Source organism: Nesoenas mayeri, assembly GCF_963082525.1.
Source record: "Nesoenas mayeri genome assembly, chromosome: 9".
Lineage (NCBI taxonomy): Eukaryota > Metazoa > Chordata > Aves > Columbiformes > Columbidae > Nesoenas > Nesoenas mayeri.
In genome coordinates this window covers 22,566,253-22,581,948 of record NC_137557.1, presented here as the reverse complement: position 1 = coordinate 22,581,948, position 15,696 = coordinate 22,566,253, and the positions used below count along the sequence as shown (strand labels likewise).

At 40.2% G+C, this 15,696-nt stretch overlaps 1 protein-coding gene across 1 annotated transcript in view; it reads left to right on the top strand.

Annotated features, from left to right (window-relative positions):
- Positions 1-9,967, top strand: part of SPSB4 (splA/ryanodine receptor domain and SOCS box containing 4) — a gene marked incomplete at both ends in the record, with an annotated part of 58,918 nt that extends 48,951 nt beyond the window's left edge. Inside the window, one exon of the mRNA XM_080349722.1 lies at positions 9,840-9,967. Within this exon, the coding sequence (XP_080205848.1) occupies positions 9,840-9,967 (128 nt within the window). The remainder of the gene's footprint in view (positions 1-9,839) is intronic.
- Between the last annotated feature and the right edge of the window lie 5,729 nt (positions 9,968-15,696).

The window sequence follows — 15,696 nt, the reverse complement described above, 5'->3', positions numbered from 1 at the left end:
TATTACAATACTTAAGAAAAAAAAACAATTTCAAGAAATTGGAAATATAAATGGCACTAATCTAATGGGATCAAATGCATTATATTGGGCCTATTTGCAACTGCGTTGCTGCAGATTTATTCTAGTGTAATTCTATTAATATCAAAACTTGAGTTACAAAGTGATGAGTCATGTCTGTTGTCTGTGGATCTCCCCTAGAGATCATTAGCTTGTATACAATTGCATTAAAATTTAAATGACATGCTGCTGCCATTTTTTGCTTGGTTTGAGGAAATCTGCATATGTTGCAGCCTCTGGGTAATTGAAATTGAAGCAGTTGAGAAAATGTCATCTAACGATGATATGAGGAATCTAGTCAAGTATTTATTGTCTTAAACAGCTCAGCACAATTTGTATTAATTCAAGTGGGAAAGTCATCAGTTCTGTTGCCCTGTCAATATGGTGAAACTTTGGAGAAAGCTGCAATGTGGCACAATGTGATGCAGAAGATGCTTTGAATCAATTTAATTGTTAACTAGAGTAAATAACTTTAGTATAATAAGAAACACTCATACAGAAAACTACTGTGATAGGTTCCAGCTGAGAATACATCCATAGTAAGAGGTGGAAATCTTGCATGAGCATGTGTTATTGTGGTATGGTAGCATTTAGAAATTCTTGTGAGGCTCCAGCATGCTGGGCATAGTACAAGAAAAGATGCCAGAGCGTTCATCATCCCACACAATGAGTATGTCATACAAAATACAACAGGTAGATAAAACAGGCCAGTGGGAGAAGGGCAGATGGGGCAGCCAGGCAACCAGGTACCCACCTGGTTCTCTAACATTTTCTCCTTCTACATGTGTCTCTCATTCATTCATTCATTCACTCATTCTCTCTCTCTCTCTCTCTAAAAAAAGGTGTAGTTGATTAACTTAACCCAAAATAAAAAATGTGCTTAAGAACAGCTGTGAAAACTTAACGATTTTGAATTTTAGACTATTTTAATCAGTACAGTTAGGTTTCCCACCAAGAAATCTCATCATCTGCTGTAATACTATTAAGGCAGAAGTGTGCCAGTGAACTGAGGGATAGGAAAAGATTATCCTGAAATCTCCTTCCAGTTCCCCCCACCCTAGAACAATAAAGGCTTGTTCACAGCCATAAAGGTTGTTATTAGGTGTGTACCTGTGCATGGATGGTTTATTTGCCTGTTTCTGAAGCACATTACATGAAGTGATAAAACACAAGAAACTGTTTCACCATATTTCAGTCATCATGTTGCATATTGCATACAGCATGTGAACTTCTGTTGCAATAATTGTCTGCAGTGGTTTGTCCTTGAAACCTGAACTTGCCTTCAACTTTCTCAGTTATTACTTTGCCTATAAATCTGTACATACCCCAGAACAACATTGTCTTTGAACTCCAGTGCATCTACTCAGTGAAATTCTCATCCAGACTTTAATCTTCTCTCACCTTGATATATTTTAACTTCCCTCTTTATGGCCTGGCACACAAGCTGAATTTAATGGTGATAAATGCGTTTCTAAGAGTAAAAGCTATAAAGTATACATAAGAGATTAATCTAAGCCAAGTCCTCATTCCCAACATGTTAAATTTGGAGAGGTTTGAGCTGGGAGGAGCTAAGGAGCCAATAGTTGTAGTTTAGGTTCATCTTCCAACATAAAGCACTTTAAAAAATTTAAACCAGTATGTATTCATGTGTCTTTTCTACTAAAGAAGATTTAGGTCATCACTGAAATAAATGTCTCGATTTACTTTCATACTGTGTTCAAGACCAAAGATAAGAGGTGTTTTGTGGAAGTATTTGAGAGGAGGAGATGAACAAATAAATCGAGACCAGAAGGCAAATCTTTCCAGCTCATCCTTCCTGTTTGCGTTTTCCCGATGCACACGGGGAATGAAATCCTATGTGCGCTTCCTCTTTCAGAAGGGAAGTGGCCACTGTTCTCCCTCTCACTGTCTGGCAGCATGCAAATGGATCGAGCTGTACCAAACCCGCCTTATTACATGGCTTTGTGCCTTTTTAAAAAAGCCACATGTTTGCTGGTGAAGTTCACTATTATCTGTCTCTGTTTTGCGACTTCGGAATCATTAGAGCAGTACATTTGAGTAATCTGTAGACGGGAAAAACAGTGGTTTTAAATGCTTTCAAATAGGGGGGTTTTGTTGTTACTGGAAATCAAATTATGATGCATATGTGCATTTAAAATAGCTGTTGCAATTCAAAAAATGGTGGTTTTCAGGAAAGTTGCTACAGTGAAGTGTGCTTGAAGTTTTGGCCTGGGTCAGACTTTCTATTGCTTCTGTTCTGCATATTAAATGGACTTGATCTAGAGCCCTGAACTGTAGAGCACTTTCAGCCCCTCAAAAGAAGGTTACCACAGATATATATGTATATGACTCTATATATACAGCCTGCCTGGAAATGTACGGAGAGACAAATTACTTTCCAAGGAAAAACAGTCCTATAACCAGTATGACTCAAAATAAGTGTTTAGGTATATGCTTAAGTCTACTAAATTGAAACCTTTAGGAATGAATTTTAAGCCTGCCCGGAATTCTTTGGATTTAGGCAGGTGCTCTGGTGCTGGTGAGTCAGGACCAGTTGTCTAAGTCTTGCGTTGTCTTCACTGGAGACTGCAAATACTGAAATGCAAAAAAAGAAATTGCAAGGATACGTACTTGTGTTCAAATGACAGAGTCTTTATCAAACCCCTAACAGGAGGCCACTGGCTTTTGGGATTGGTTTTGGTTTGTTTTCATGCTGTTTTGCTTTTCAGCTCTTTTCCTCTCAAGAAAGCACAGCTGGAGAGCATTAACTGAAAACAAATGATGCTGCAGAATATCTGCTTGTTCATTGCTGCTTTTTCAGCTGAATTCTGCTAGATGATACTTGGTTGAAGTGTTAAACTGTGCTTAACTGTATTTAACAGGTAAAAACAAAGGTGTTGGTAAAAATCCCCGCTCCTCACACCACCCCAGCACAAGACAATCAGAGAAGGAGGAGGGGGGTTCACCCCTGAGTTCTTCCCTCTGTCCAAGCTTCCTTGCCTTCCTTTTGCCTCTAACATACTTGATTTCAAGTATCAAATTTTGGTGGGATGTGGGTTAGCTCAGATACAGGAGGGTGCTTTTGTTGTTTTTGTGTTTTTCTTCCTCAACCTGTCTGCTAAAACCAAGGCGTTGATGTGATGCTGCATAAAGCTTTATTTGTCCTGGTAGACAACTGCTGGAGACAGCGGCTGTTTATCAGCCTTGACCGATAACAGGAAAATCCCACCATCTGCCACTCGCTCGGCTTTTGAAGCAGCGAGCGTGATGGCTTCCAGCTGCATGGAGAAGCCGCCTGGGCGGGAGGGGGTGCCGCAGGGGCTGAGGGAGGCCGAGCGGGTGCTGTGCCTGCCTAACACCATCCCCTACAAAGGTCGGAGCTTTGTAGCACCAGACTTCGGCAAAGCCCCAGCCTAAGCTAGGTACTAGTCTGCTGGAGCCTGGCACTCTTGGGTAAATAAACATGGGAGTCAGCGGAAAAATGGCAACGCTCTTCTGAGAAACCACCATGTTCCCCTTTCGAATTGCAGGATTTGTGAGAGTGGTGATTCCTGTGGATCGCCTGAGCCTTAATTAAAATGTGGTGTTCTAAGTTGCTTCACCTGTATGGTTTGCTGGGCTAGGCTGCTGAGCTTAAAGACATCTGTGGGAAAACCAGATAAGTGGTTTCTTTTGTCTTGTTATCCTTTGACTGAATTTTCATTGCTATTAAGAGATTTATTAGCATTTTTTATTACTGGTCATAGCCTGTGTTCTTTAATATATTATTTGCAATTTCCTTTCCCTAGATTGTGCCATTTAAGGAACACGACTCAAATTTTCCGTCAGTTGCATCAGGGAAGCCATAAATATGTCACAGGGGCTGTATTTATGTACCTTATTATGTGGGAGAAAGAGTTTGGCCTGTACTGTGTAAAGTTAAAACAATAATTAATCTTTGGCAGAAAGGTTGAAAGGAAAACTCCTGGGTTACAAATATTTGTATGTTTATTGTATGTCATAATTAAATGGTAGTTACAAATTTCTGTATACCTTAAATCAATCTAATGGCAACTCTTAGGCCACCCTTAGCAGGTGTTTTAATACCTGGAGGAAGAGGGAAATTTCAAGACAAAGGATTAATGAAGTGCTGCAGTGTGGAGTGTGGTGGGCACTCAAGTGTTCCCCACGGAGGGGGCACACAGAGGATTGTCCATCGGAACAGGCAGGGTTGGGTAGCAGAGTGGTGACAAGGTCTGGGGAGAGCTTTCCCTTCCTGCCTGAGTCATGAATGTCCCACCAGAACAGGGACAGTGTAGAACATCATCTCTTGTCTGTATTGGATCCCCTGTATTGGGCCATCAGCCCTCTAACAGCGCTCATCATCACCGGTGTTGGCAAAGTACGAGATCAAAATTGAGTGGTGAAAAGAAGTGCAGGGCAGGAACCTGTGTGATGCTGACTTACTGGTGGCAAGGAGGGGTGGGTAGAGAGGGGAACCAGGCAATAGCCACCAAGTACGTAAGGTGTGTAGAAAACCACATGCCCAACGGGGACATGAACAGGGGCATGGTGCATTGCCCTGGCTGCCCAGAGCCCTCTCTGCGCCAGGCGTGTGTTACTCATGCAAGAGGTTCCTTTCCCTGCCGTTCCTGGGGCGATGCTGCTTCTCCTCGCTCCTCTGCCACAAGGAAGGTTCTGCTGCTGCTGGCACCATTGGCAGCGCAGCAAAGTTCTGGCTGTGGAATGTCATCTGCTTATTTAATGATGTGCACTTGCATCTCTGTCTCGGAACACTATTATTTTTTCTTTAAATCTGAGTTTAAAGCTGCATTACAGCAGTTGGAAACAGTAACACAAATCACTGAATATAAGTGCTTTTTAGTAAGTCGAAGGCCAAAAATATAAGATAACTTGGTGTCTTAGGTAGGCCTATAAAATAATTAGAAAAGAAACGGTGATGATGATTCTTACAAAAACTTCCTTTGCTTCTCAACCAGCTTTAATCTTGCTTTGATATTTTTTTTCCCGAGGGAACTCTTGATTTTATAAAATGTGATAAAAATATGTTCTTCATAGATTAGTGAAAGCTGTGCTCATTATGTGCTGTTAGAGCTTTAAAAATTTCTTTAATAAATGAGTATTGTCATTTGGCAAATAGCTGTTGTGTGCTAAAAGCTGCTCTTTTGTATGCGACTTATGTAAGATTGCAGTTAATAACATGTAGTGTTATTGGCTGCTAAATGACTTTAGTATCTTAACTATAAAAGCCTGTTTACAAAGCTGAGGCAGTCTTGTTGGAGTGCCAGACTGTTAAATAACTACAGGTTGCCAAAACTAATTGAACTTTTACGCTGGTAATGATGTGCAAATTGCTATCACAGATACATATTTATTGGAGAAAAGCTCACAAGAACATAGTTGTTTCTGCTTATAAACATCTCTTTGCCTTTGTCCTTAAACCATGAGTGATACCATTAGAACGAGTATATCTAGATATATAAACACAGCTATTTTATGTTATTAATAGCTGCTAATAGCTGTTTTTGTTTAATTAATTGGATAGCTATTTAAGCTATTTTTAAGCTATTAGCTCTGATGTTAAATAGTTATTTAAGCTATTTCCTACGCGGCTTGTGTGAGAGGAGCAGCTGCTGGTGGCCTCACCCGCAGCTTCCGGCCGCTCAGGTGTTGTGCATGGAGCTGCAGTGCTGGAAAAGGCAGTTTGCCACAGCCCCTGTGCTGGCACCTGTGGGAGCCTTCCCGACAAAGAGTGGAAGCAGAAAAGCAAAAGTCTGTTCGTGGTTGGTTTGTTTGTTTTTAACGGGCCTTCTTGTAAACTACCGGTACAAAATTGGGAGATGCCGGAATTAAACTCTGACACATAAATGAAGCAGTATAATTTTTTTAACTGTGTGTTTTGGTTTCTTTTCTCCTGAAAAGTAGTTTTCTGTAATGTGACAAGGTTTCATACTAAACTTTAAAGGAGAAGGCGATTCCTTAAATTACATGGAGGAAGGTGTCGGGCTCAGAGCGTGTGCTGCCCAGCCGGCCGCGGTGCGCGCTGCGAGCTCTGCCGCAGCCGGGAGGAAGCGCTGGTTTCCTGTGCGGGGCTGGTGCCCTCACCCAGGAGCGTCTCGCTTTGAATGTCTTAGCCTGGTTGGGAATTTAATACAAAGAACCATTCTTGTGAGTCATGTTTTCTTTAGAATTTTGCATTCCAGCTCAGCAATTCATACCTCCTTTTTCTAATGGCAAGAGCATTACTGGATTTCACAGGACTTCAGCAAAGGGGCTGGCTCATATTCTTCTGGGAGGCTTGAATATTCCAGTTCCATTGTGGGTTATTCTAAAAATACATCACTTGTAATGCATATTAGGTACATCAAGTAGTGAGATGTTCTGACAATCAGTTAATATCCATGAACTTAAATATTTTTCAAAGGCAAACATTTAGTGTTGTGAAAGAAAGACTTTGCCGGTAGCCAAACTTACAGCTAACCACGTGGCTTCAGAATATTCATCTTTCCATCTCTTGCATTGTTAGAATATTCTCTTCTCAGCACTATTTGTATGATCTCAAATAGAAATACCATTTTGGAAATACTGTTTTGAACATTTGAATGTGCCGTCGAGTGTTTTGGATACGTTAAGTCTCTGTGTGTGTTTTAGGTGGGGTGCAATAGTAATATATTCTCAGGTTGGTTGAACTTTTCTCTGTAAAGACTGTGTTACTTGCGATACTTTTATTTCTCACTGAGTTTCCCTGGAAACCTGAAGGAGCTTTGGTGTTTGCATGTGTGTGAAAGAGACAGTTCAGCTGTTACAGCAGATGATGAGCAACTCCCTCTCCCCTGGCACAGGGAAAAAGCCCCACAGCTGGCGGATCACCAGAGCTGCCCTGGGGACATGGCAGAGCCTGGGCTTGGCAGCCAGGCTGGACACCAGCTATTGGCATCTGGGGAATGTTAAAGCATCTCTGAAATGACCAGTCGCATGTGTCTGGCGAGGCGGGCAGGGTGCCTGGCAGAGCCCGCGCTCTCAGCCGGAGGGCAGGGTGCTGAGGTGCGCCCGCGCAGAGCTGAGCCCCCGCAGGACCAGAGCCCCCACAGCCCTTACACAGGACTCTGCTGCCTCTTCCCTCCCGCTGGAACTCGCACACTTTCAGAAACTTACTCGTGGTTGTTAAACCACTTTTTTCCAAGTGGTCCTCCTTTGTAAAATACATAGTAAAAATGTGAGATGTGATGGATGGGAGGTTGCTTGCACTGCGATACATACCAAATGTTTAATAATGGTTCTGTTGAGTTAGACTGCCCAGAAATTGTTGGTCTGTAATTTTAAGCAGCTTTACATTTATACTGTAAACTATTTTGAAAACTGAGATCATTTGTTCTTCTGAATTTCATTTTAGATCATTTAGGACTATTCACAGCCGCAAAAATTTTTGACTTAGAACGCTGTTGTTACAATTTTTCCTCAAGTTCTTAACAGCCAGCACCCCAGAAAATGTAACTTTTATTTAGTATTGTAGGACAAACCTATTCTGATTTTATTCTGTTTTGTTGAACTGCTGTTGGATAGAAAGGAGAATAAAAAGGGTATAGTTCCATTTTTAAGTTGCAAACCCACACTTCAGTATGTGTAATTTAGCAGCTGTTGCAAACACCTGGGGGCATTTTCTGTAGCATTTGAAAATTCCCTGTAGAAGTGAGACAGGAGACATCAATTTAGGGTTTCAAGCCTGAAAAATATTTTAACCTTTCCTTAAATTGTGTTTTGAAGTTTAGGATTAGCTCTGTGCTTGGCTGCACAGATGGCTACATTTTACATATTCCTTTGTCTAGGAAAAAAGAGACCACATGGTCAGGCAATGGCTTTAAACACTATTAGTTTTTATTTTGCATCTTCTTAATGAGACTTTAGAGATTCTGGGAAGATACTTAGAAAGTTGTTGTTTATGGTGTAAGGCTTGTGAGATGTGCTGTATTCTGTGTCCTGGAACTCCTCAGCTATTTTTGCTCCTACTTATTAATCCCAGCTAATGAATTTTACAGCTTCATCCCTTAAGATTCATAATGTTCATAGTGTTCATTCAATGTTCATAATTCTGGTGTGTAAAAATAAAAACTGAGATCACTGATGTGTAGAAAACGTTACTTTATTACTGGAATGTGAGGGCTCTTATATTTTAATCTTTTAATAGCCAAAATTTTAGATGAAGTGGAATTTCTAAGCAGATAGGCTCCATATCCAAGTCACTGAAGTGGTTATAAAGTTAAATAAGCTTTTTAGTCTTTCAGAATACAACAGAATGCTTTCTAAGCTTTTTCCCCAGGCACTTTTGGGAAACACCATAGTGAACTGTGGTCTATACAAATCAAATGTGATGCCAGGATAAATGGTGGAAAATCCATTAAGTAAGTGGTGTGTCACCAGAGCAGACAATTATAGCCTATAAAACCAATCCTTAAATCAAATGTTTTGTGCTTTGTAATGATTTTTTTTTCAGGTAGGTTTTAAAATACTATCAGCTAAAGGATTGGTAGATTAGCATAGTTTGTCTAATGCTGCATGTGGCACATAAAAGAGCTCTTGATAAAACCACTGAATGCCGTACAAGGTTCAGCACTTGTAAGTAATCTGTCAGGTTTATAAAAGGTTATCACTACGACAGAGGCATATGACTCTTTTTTTTTCTCTCCATTTGGAAGCACTAGTAAGGTTTGAAAGGCCACCACTGTTTTATCACAGAGAGAGAAAGAGTTTCCCGTGGTCTTTTAGGCTCTTACCCTTTTCAACCAACATGTGCAAACAAATCCATCTGGTTGAAGATAGCTGTAACTGGTTGAAGTCTTTACAGCTTTATTCCAGTTCCTGCTGCAAAAAGATTTCCATTGCAGACTCTCCAGTCACAGAGGTCGTTCATGTTACTATTAGATGGAAATTTTATGATGTTCCTGAAATTCTGTGCGAGTCTTGCAGGCCAGGATGGGATACGGGGCTGCAATGGTTTGAGATGCTGCAGATCACTGTGTTTGTGTCTCCAGCCTTAAGTGCTATCAGCCAGGTGTTTCTGACTGATACTTAGTTTAAATTAATAGAGTTAAATTAAGAGCATCGACAGACATTGTTTGTATATTTTGGGGATGTTTGTGTATATACGTATGAGAACACACACCCTGCCTTCTCGTCAGCGGAATCCTCCTCCCCTAATTTATTCATGAAGGAAAAGGTTAAGTTTCCTCTAGATTTTTGAGGGTGTTTTGTTTAGTTTTTTGCTTCCTGTGAACTTCCTAGAAAGAAAGACTAAGAGAGTGTTGCAGGAAAAGCGGTATTTGGTGAGAAGTTTGGTTACCCTAAGTACCATTTCCAGTTCCTAAGACGCAGAAGGAACTGGTATGTAAAGGTCAGAAGTTGCCAGTGTAGTTCGTGTTAACATGACATGACAAATGTTGTGTTACAAACAGACTGGAAGCTCTTTGTCTTGTTAGAAATCTGGAAATGTAATAACTTGTTATGCTGCAACTTGGCAAGCCTGACGAGGGGGTTTGGATTATTTTAAGCCTTTCAGATAAGGAAGCTCAGTCTGAAACTTTGCAGCCACTTGTGGGTGAAATGTGTAGAATTCTGTCTTGCTTTTATTGATTATCTTAATTACCTCATGGCTGTCAGTTTTTCACAATACCATTACTATCTTTATGACTGTTTAATACAATACAGAATCTATGTTAATAAATAAAACATTGCCTGTTAATGGAGCTGCTGAAAAATTAACTCTTGATTTTCTTGTGTTTTTTCAGCGGAACCCCTGCCTTTAATGGACTTGTGCCGAAGATCAATTCGTTTTGCTCTTGGCAGAGACCGCCTGCATGACATAGAAGTTCTACCTTTGCCTCTGTCTCTGAAAAATTATTTACAGTACCAATAAGTCGTCTAGAACCCTCTGGCCTCACGTTGGACTAGATCAATGCAAATGGCAGAAAATTGTTTACAACAAAATAGAAATCTTCGTGATGGACACTTAAGTGTTATTTAATTTTTAATATATATTTTTTTCTGAACCAGTGAAAGCAGATCACTGTGGGGGACTACTAAAGAATGTGAAAACATTGATTTGATCGAGATTTGTGTATTATCTGTTGCCTGTTGTGTTTACAGTCCTGAAGGCCATTAATCTCATCTCATCTCTCACGTATCGGTTTATCTTTGTTGCCTCTGGTAAATACCAATAGAAAATCTGACCTGCGGGATCCACTGTCATGCAGGACGGAACTTTCTTCAATAATGTGATGATTTTTTTTTTCTTATTCTCTCCTGCACCTCACCCCAATAGATGAAAATATTTTAGCAAAGGAATAATCTTGAGAGTAACTTTTTCAAAATATTTAAATCTTGCCTTTGGTGTCCAGAGTTGTTGAGAGCTCTGAGTGCTCAGCACTCAACATAATCAGACCTATGATATCTAAAAGTTCTAGTATTTAAAAAATCAGATTATTGTCTAGAAGAAGAGTGTGTGATCTAAAAACACAAGAGTTAAAAAACTGGTATATGTGTCAGAAAGATCAGTTTTTGGATGTGGTAACAGTGAGATGCAGTCCATTGTTTTCAAGACCAAATCTAGTCCCTCCAAAGTTCTGCAGTTTATAACAAAGTGTTCACTTTCCCAAGAATTTAGGATATTTGTATTTTAGAAAGCTTGTCACTTTTTTTTATTTGAACAAATTTATAATTTTTATGTGGTATGAACTCTAAGTACTTGGTTCTCTTTTTAATGTATGTGTGGTTATAATGTTTATTTATCTGTTTAGAGTCTGTGGAGTTCTCATCTGTTTCCCATCTTGGGGTGACTGATTTTGGTTTTTTTCCCCCAACTCCACCTGAAATGTATTAATTTTTCAGGCTCATCCCATTTTTTAAGATGCTGCTTTCTATTTGCATTTCTTACATGTTTCAAGTTATCTGCCTGATCAGTTATCTAGTTTTTAAACTGGAAGTTGTTGTTATGGCAGGTTGTCAAATGTTTAGACTGAGCTGCCTTCAGCATATTTTAATGTGAATTTACTGATGAATGAGGAGAAAATTTCTAATAAAGTCTACTGTCCAAAATAGAACTCCTGTCTCATTCAATGAAGTGTTAAATAACCTAGCAGTGTGTACAGAGTTGTTCGGTTCCTCTTGCAGCTTTGCAAATGTTTCTGTTCATCACTCCTTTGAAATTGCTGCTTTGTGTTCACATGCAACTGACATTGCAGACAGTGTTGTGTCCTGATTGAGTCCACTGGCTCTGAATATGGCTGTGCTCTTGCTTTCAACACAGTTCTGGCCAGATTCCTCTGAACAGTTTTATGTGAAGTTGCACTTTAAAACTCCGTGCTTTTGAGGTAGTCGAAATTTAACCGTGGTGCACTGATGATTCAGGCAAAACCATCAAACCGCAGATGGTTGCGCTTCTGTCAGGAACAGAATTACAGTTTCAGTTGGAAATCAGAAACATAAGATAAAACAACACAAGTAATAGTGGAAGCAACAGGGGCAACGTGACACGGGGACGTCAAAAATTAAATAACAAGTGTTTGCTTCTCTGGGCTTAACTGCATAAGGTGATGCTTGCTTCAGCATCAACCTGCTTTTGGACTTGCTTTCCCTTAAGGCAAGAGCTATACACTGTATTTCTTACCTTAGTCTTGCAAAGGGGAAGAAATTACAGCTGTGATCTGTATTTCTTACTTTTCCCACTTGCTTTGTCTAATTTCAATCTTTTGTCTCAATAGGTACATAGGAAGAAGGAGATAGGAAGGTATAATAACTCACTCAAAAGGAGAAATATAGCTGTGTCAAGTGATCTTTCATAAGCAAGGTAAGCAGCTGTACAAATGGCACAGGAATCCTGGTAGACCTTACTTTTACACCTCTGAAGTCCATTTTAGGGAAACATTTCCTGAAATCAGTGTTTTACTGTGTTTAACTAGGCTTCGTGTTCCTTTGAATAACCATAGTGACACAACTGTTAAGTGTTCTCTTCTCTGTTCTTTCACTTGACCCAGGTTGACAGCTTTTTAATGTGACAGTAAAGTGGGAACCGATATCATGAGACAAATTAATCATGCTTCTGTATGTTAATTAATCTAATTCTTTTACAGTTGGATTGGAATTTCAGTTAGTGCCCCTTCTGTGATGATGCCTCTAAACCAAATATTTTAACCTCCAGACATTTTTTCTAACACTTAGCTGTCTTCCAGGAGTGCTTGCGTTACGAGAAGGATAGTTTTATTCTTTTACTCTTCACTAATTACATATTTTGATGCTGCGAATGGTAGAGGCAGCCCTTCCTGTGGGATTAGGGGCCTGTTTTAGGGGTCAAAGTTTTTTGATACAGTTTTCTTGGTCTGTGAAAGTCTTGTAAGGAGGATGTACCATGGAGAATATTAACAATACTTCAGTGTTCCTGTTAACCATCCCTTTGCAAAGAGATTCTCTTCCAAGAGGGCTTATAGGGCAAGCAGAGTGCCCATCTGTATTGCTAGGAATGAGTCAAGTATTGAGGCTAAGCAAATAGTCTGAGTATCTCCTCATAGAATGTACCACAAAAAGAGTCTCTGTTGCTGAACTCCAGCCTGGGTGGTATGTTCCTCACATTGATTCTCAAGGCTGACTTTACTGGAATGCATTGTTCACTGTCTGCTTCAGGAGTGACTTGAGCAATAATTTATAGGGTGGCAATGCATTGGCTTTTGCCCAAAACAGAGGTCAAACACTAAGTTAGAATCATTTTTCAACCAATCAGGTTGAAACTTCTCAGGCGCTCTATCCTGGAGGCCTAAATGCAGCAAGATACCTACCCAAGTATCCACTCTTGGGCATATCTAACAGAGAGAATAATTGCTTACTACAAAGCTGTTCTATGTTGAGATTTGCAGTAAGATCTCTCTTGTATCTCTGTTTTTATCTTCCAGCCAATTTTGGCTTTCAACACACAAAGAAACGTAGACAATAAAATAAGTATGATGGTTTTTAGCTCTTGTGTCAATGTGTCTGAGGAAAAGGAGTATAGCTTTTCTTGATGTGATCTGAACATGTTCCCATGGCTGGTAAACTAAGGCAAGTGGAAACTCTTGAGAGCAAAACACGAGTCTCTATTGTATTTCAAGGAAAAGGGCACATGGGAGCTGCAGCCAAATTGCAACCTTTGTGATGGGTGTGTGCTAATTACTGGGTTCTCATAGGAAGTATTTCACCTACTCTTCAGGATTTGGATCTCTAATATGGCCCCTTCCTAGGAAGTACTGAAGGTGCAGAATCCCTCCTGTTCAAACTGTGGTTAAGACTTGTGGAAGTACCTTTTCTTCATTGTTGGCTCAGTATTGCGGTTCTTCTGCAGCCTTTGAGAGGGAGAGGGCTTGATTTATCCACCTGGAAGTCCTGCTTTTGGGACCACAATTCATGAGTGCTATATCCTCAATGATGTTTTAGGCCACTCTTAGCTTTTAGGCGTGCTAAAGCTGTAATATTATAACACCTAAATTTGGAGTCAGATTCAAGAAGCCCTTGTCCTCTAGTATAGCAGCTGTCACACATGTGTCCCTGCCACTAGGCTGACAAAGTCAGCACTATAAAGGCTTTAATTCTGCTTCAGATTGGACCAAGAGAAATATATTGAAATGTCTGCATTCTTATCCAGAGGTAACGTAATACTATCTGCAGAGAAATTGTGAAGTCCTATTTTAGGCTTTGTATGTAGTCTTCTGGTGTTCAAGTTTCTGTCTCAACAGATTGACTCAAACTCTTCCTGTTGAGGCAGGATCTAACTGCAAGTTTCTCAGTGTTCACTTGAAGCTGGGAAAAACTGTTACAGCAGCAGATATGTACGAATCATTTGAGTGTTTCTGATGGTTATAAGAGCAACAAGCCAGAACTGCTATAAAATTTTCTTCTCATCTCCATTACAGTTGGTATTGTTAAACTATAACCATATGTTCTCACGTCAGTCAGCAGCGATCACTGCACAGCAAGCTTTGTATGGGATCCAGCAGTGCTCACTCAGGTACAATTCCCACTGCCACCAGCAGGAGATCTGCCTAAGTCAGCACTGCTGCTCTTGGTTCCCATGTAAGGATCTCCAAACATTTCCAATACATTGTATTGAGCGATACTTTATTATATGTAAGCAATGTCAAGCAGATGGTTTCTGCAGGAGTTTTTCTAATTTGACAAAGCATGCTGGCAAGTGCAGTTAGGTAAATGTGAGAAAGTTGAATGAAAAAATGCATCTAGTTGAGGCTGAAAGCAATATTCAAAGTGGGAGCTAGACTTTTTGGCTCCTTGACGGTGAGTTTCAAAAGCTTTTTACTTTATAAACCTTTAAAATCTCACAGTGCTTTTTATTCTGTATACTTAAAGGAATGTAGGATTTTCATTCATTCCTGTTTATCTCTGAAAAGAATGTCTGGTGATCATGAAGTGGAAATCCTTTGTTTGCTTGATTCAGAAAGACACCAAAAAACCTCCTTCCTCCTTGGGAAATGCTGTCTCTGGACACAGAGCCATGGGAAATACACAACAGTCAGCGGCCTGAATTCCTGCCCCCGCTCCTCTTTTTTTTTTGTATTTTCTCTTGAGATGGCAACTGTTCTTCAGAGAAGAGCTGCCGTGTGTTCTGCGGGCAGCGTCAAAAATGTTTTGAAACAGAACACCCTACTGAGGGTACACTGAAGCAAATTTGAATGTATGTGGTGGGGGCCGAGAACAAAGGACACGAGTTCTAGAGAACAGCATTTCCCTAAGGGCTTTTTAGCCCCACCCTAGAGTACAAATAACAGGGAAATAAAAAATAAAAGTTGTTCTTGCTTCCGTCACAACCGTGTGTGTAGTGTTAATGTTTAAAGTTTATGCAACAGCATCTTTTTCCCCACTAAACTCTTGTTGCACAGCCTTAACATCCCAAAGCGCTGCCACTGGCTGCATGTGCTGCAACAGCCTCTGCGCTCTGCTGTCGTATCAAGTATCACCCTGTTCCACATATTGTCCTGTTAGAACCTTAATGAATTAACTTCTAGGCAAAGAGCACAGCTGCTCATCACTGCTGTGACTGTAGTAATATAGGGGTATCCAAACTAGCTTAAATACCGGCCAAATAGGAGCCCGGGAACTGGCAGAACAGAGCTCAGTATGGGGTAGTTTACTATGCCAAGCAGCAGTGATACAGCGGTGTCAGCATCTCTGAGGCCATTAATAAATGGTTGAGCTTAAAAGAGTTCAATTGGAGGTGTTTCTGCAAATCCTGTTTAAAAGAGGTGTCCGGATCAGATATTTCTAGTTTCAATTGTGTAGCTGTGAAAATGTCAAAGTTATATAGCCTCTAATCTCTCCAGGTGACTGTAGGTGTAAAAGTAGAGCTCATGTTTGTAGTAACTTCAATATAGTAGGGGTTACTTACAGTTGAGACAGCTGCATTCTTGGATTTTAATAGATTGTTTCTCTGGCTTTTGAAAGCTGCAGCACGAAAGACAGGTGTCTTCAGACTTCTGAGGAAAAGCAAACAAAACACAGAAATGAGCTGATATTTCTGACAGCCCTTCTGTACAACACATTCTACTGACAGTTTCAAATACCAGTCCTAAGCCATCACTACAGAGGTACGTAGTTGAGGTTGCTATCTGT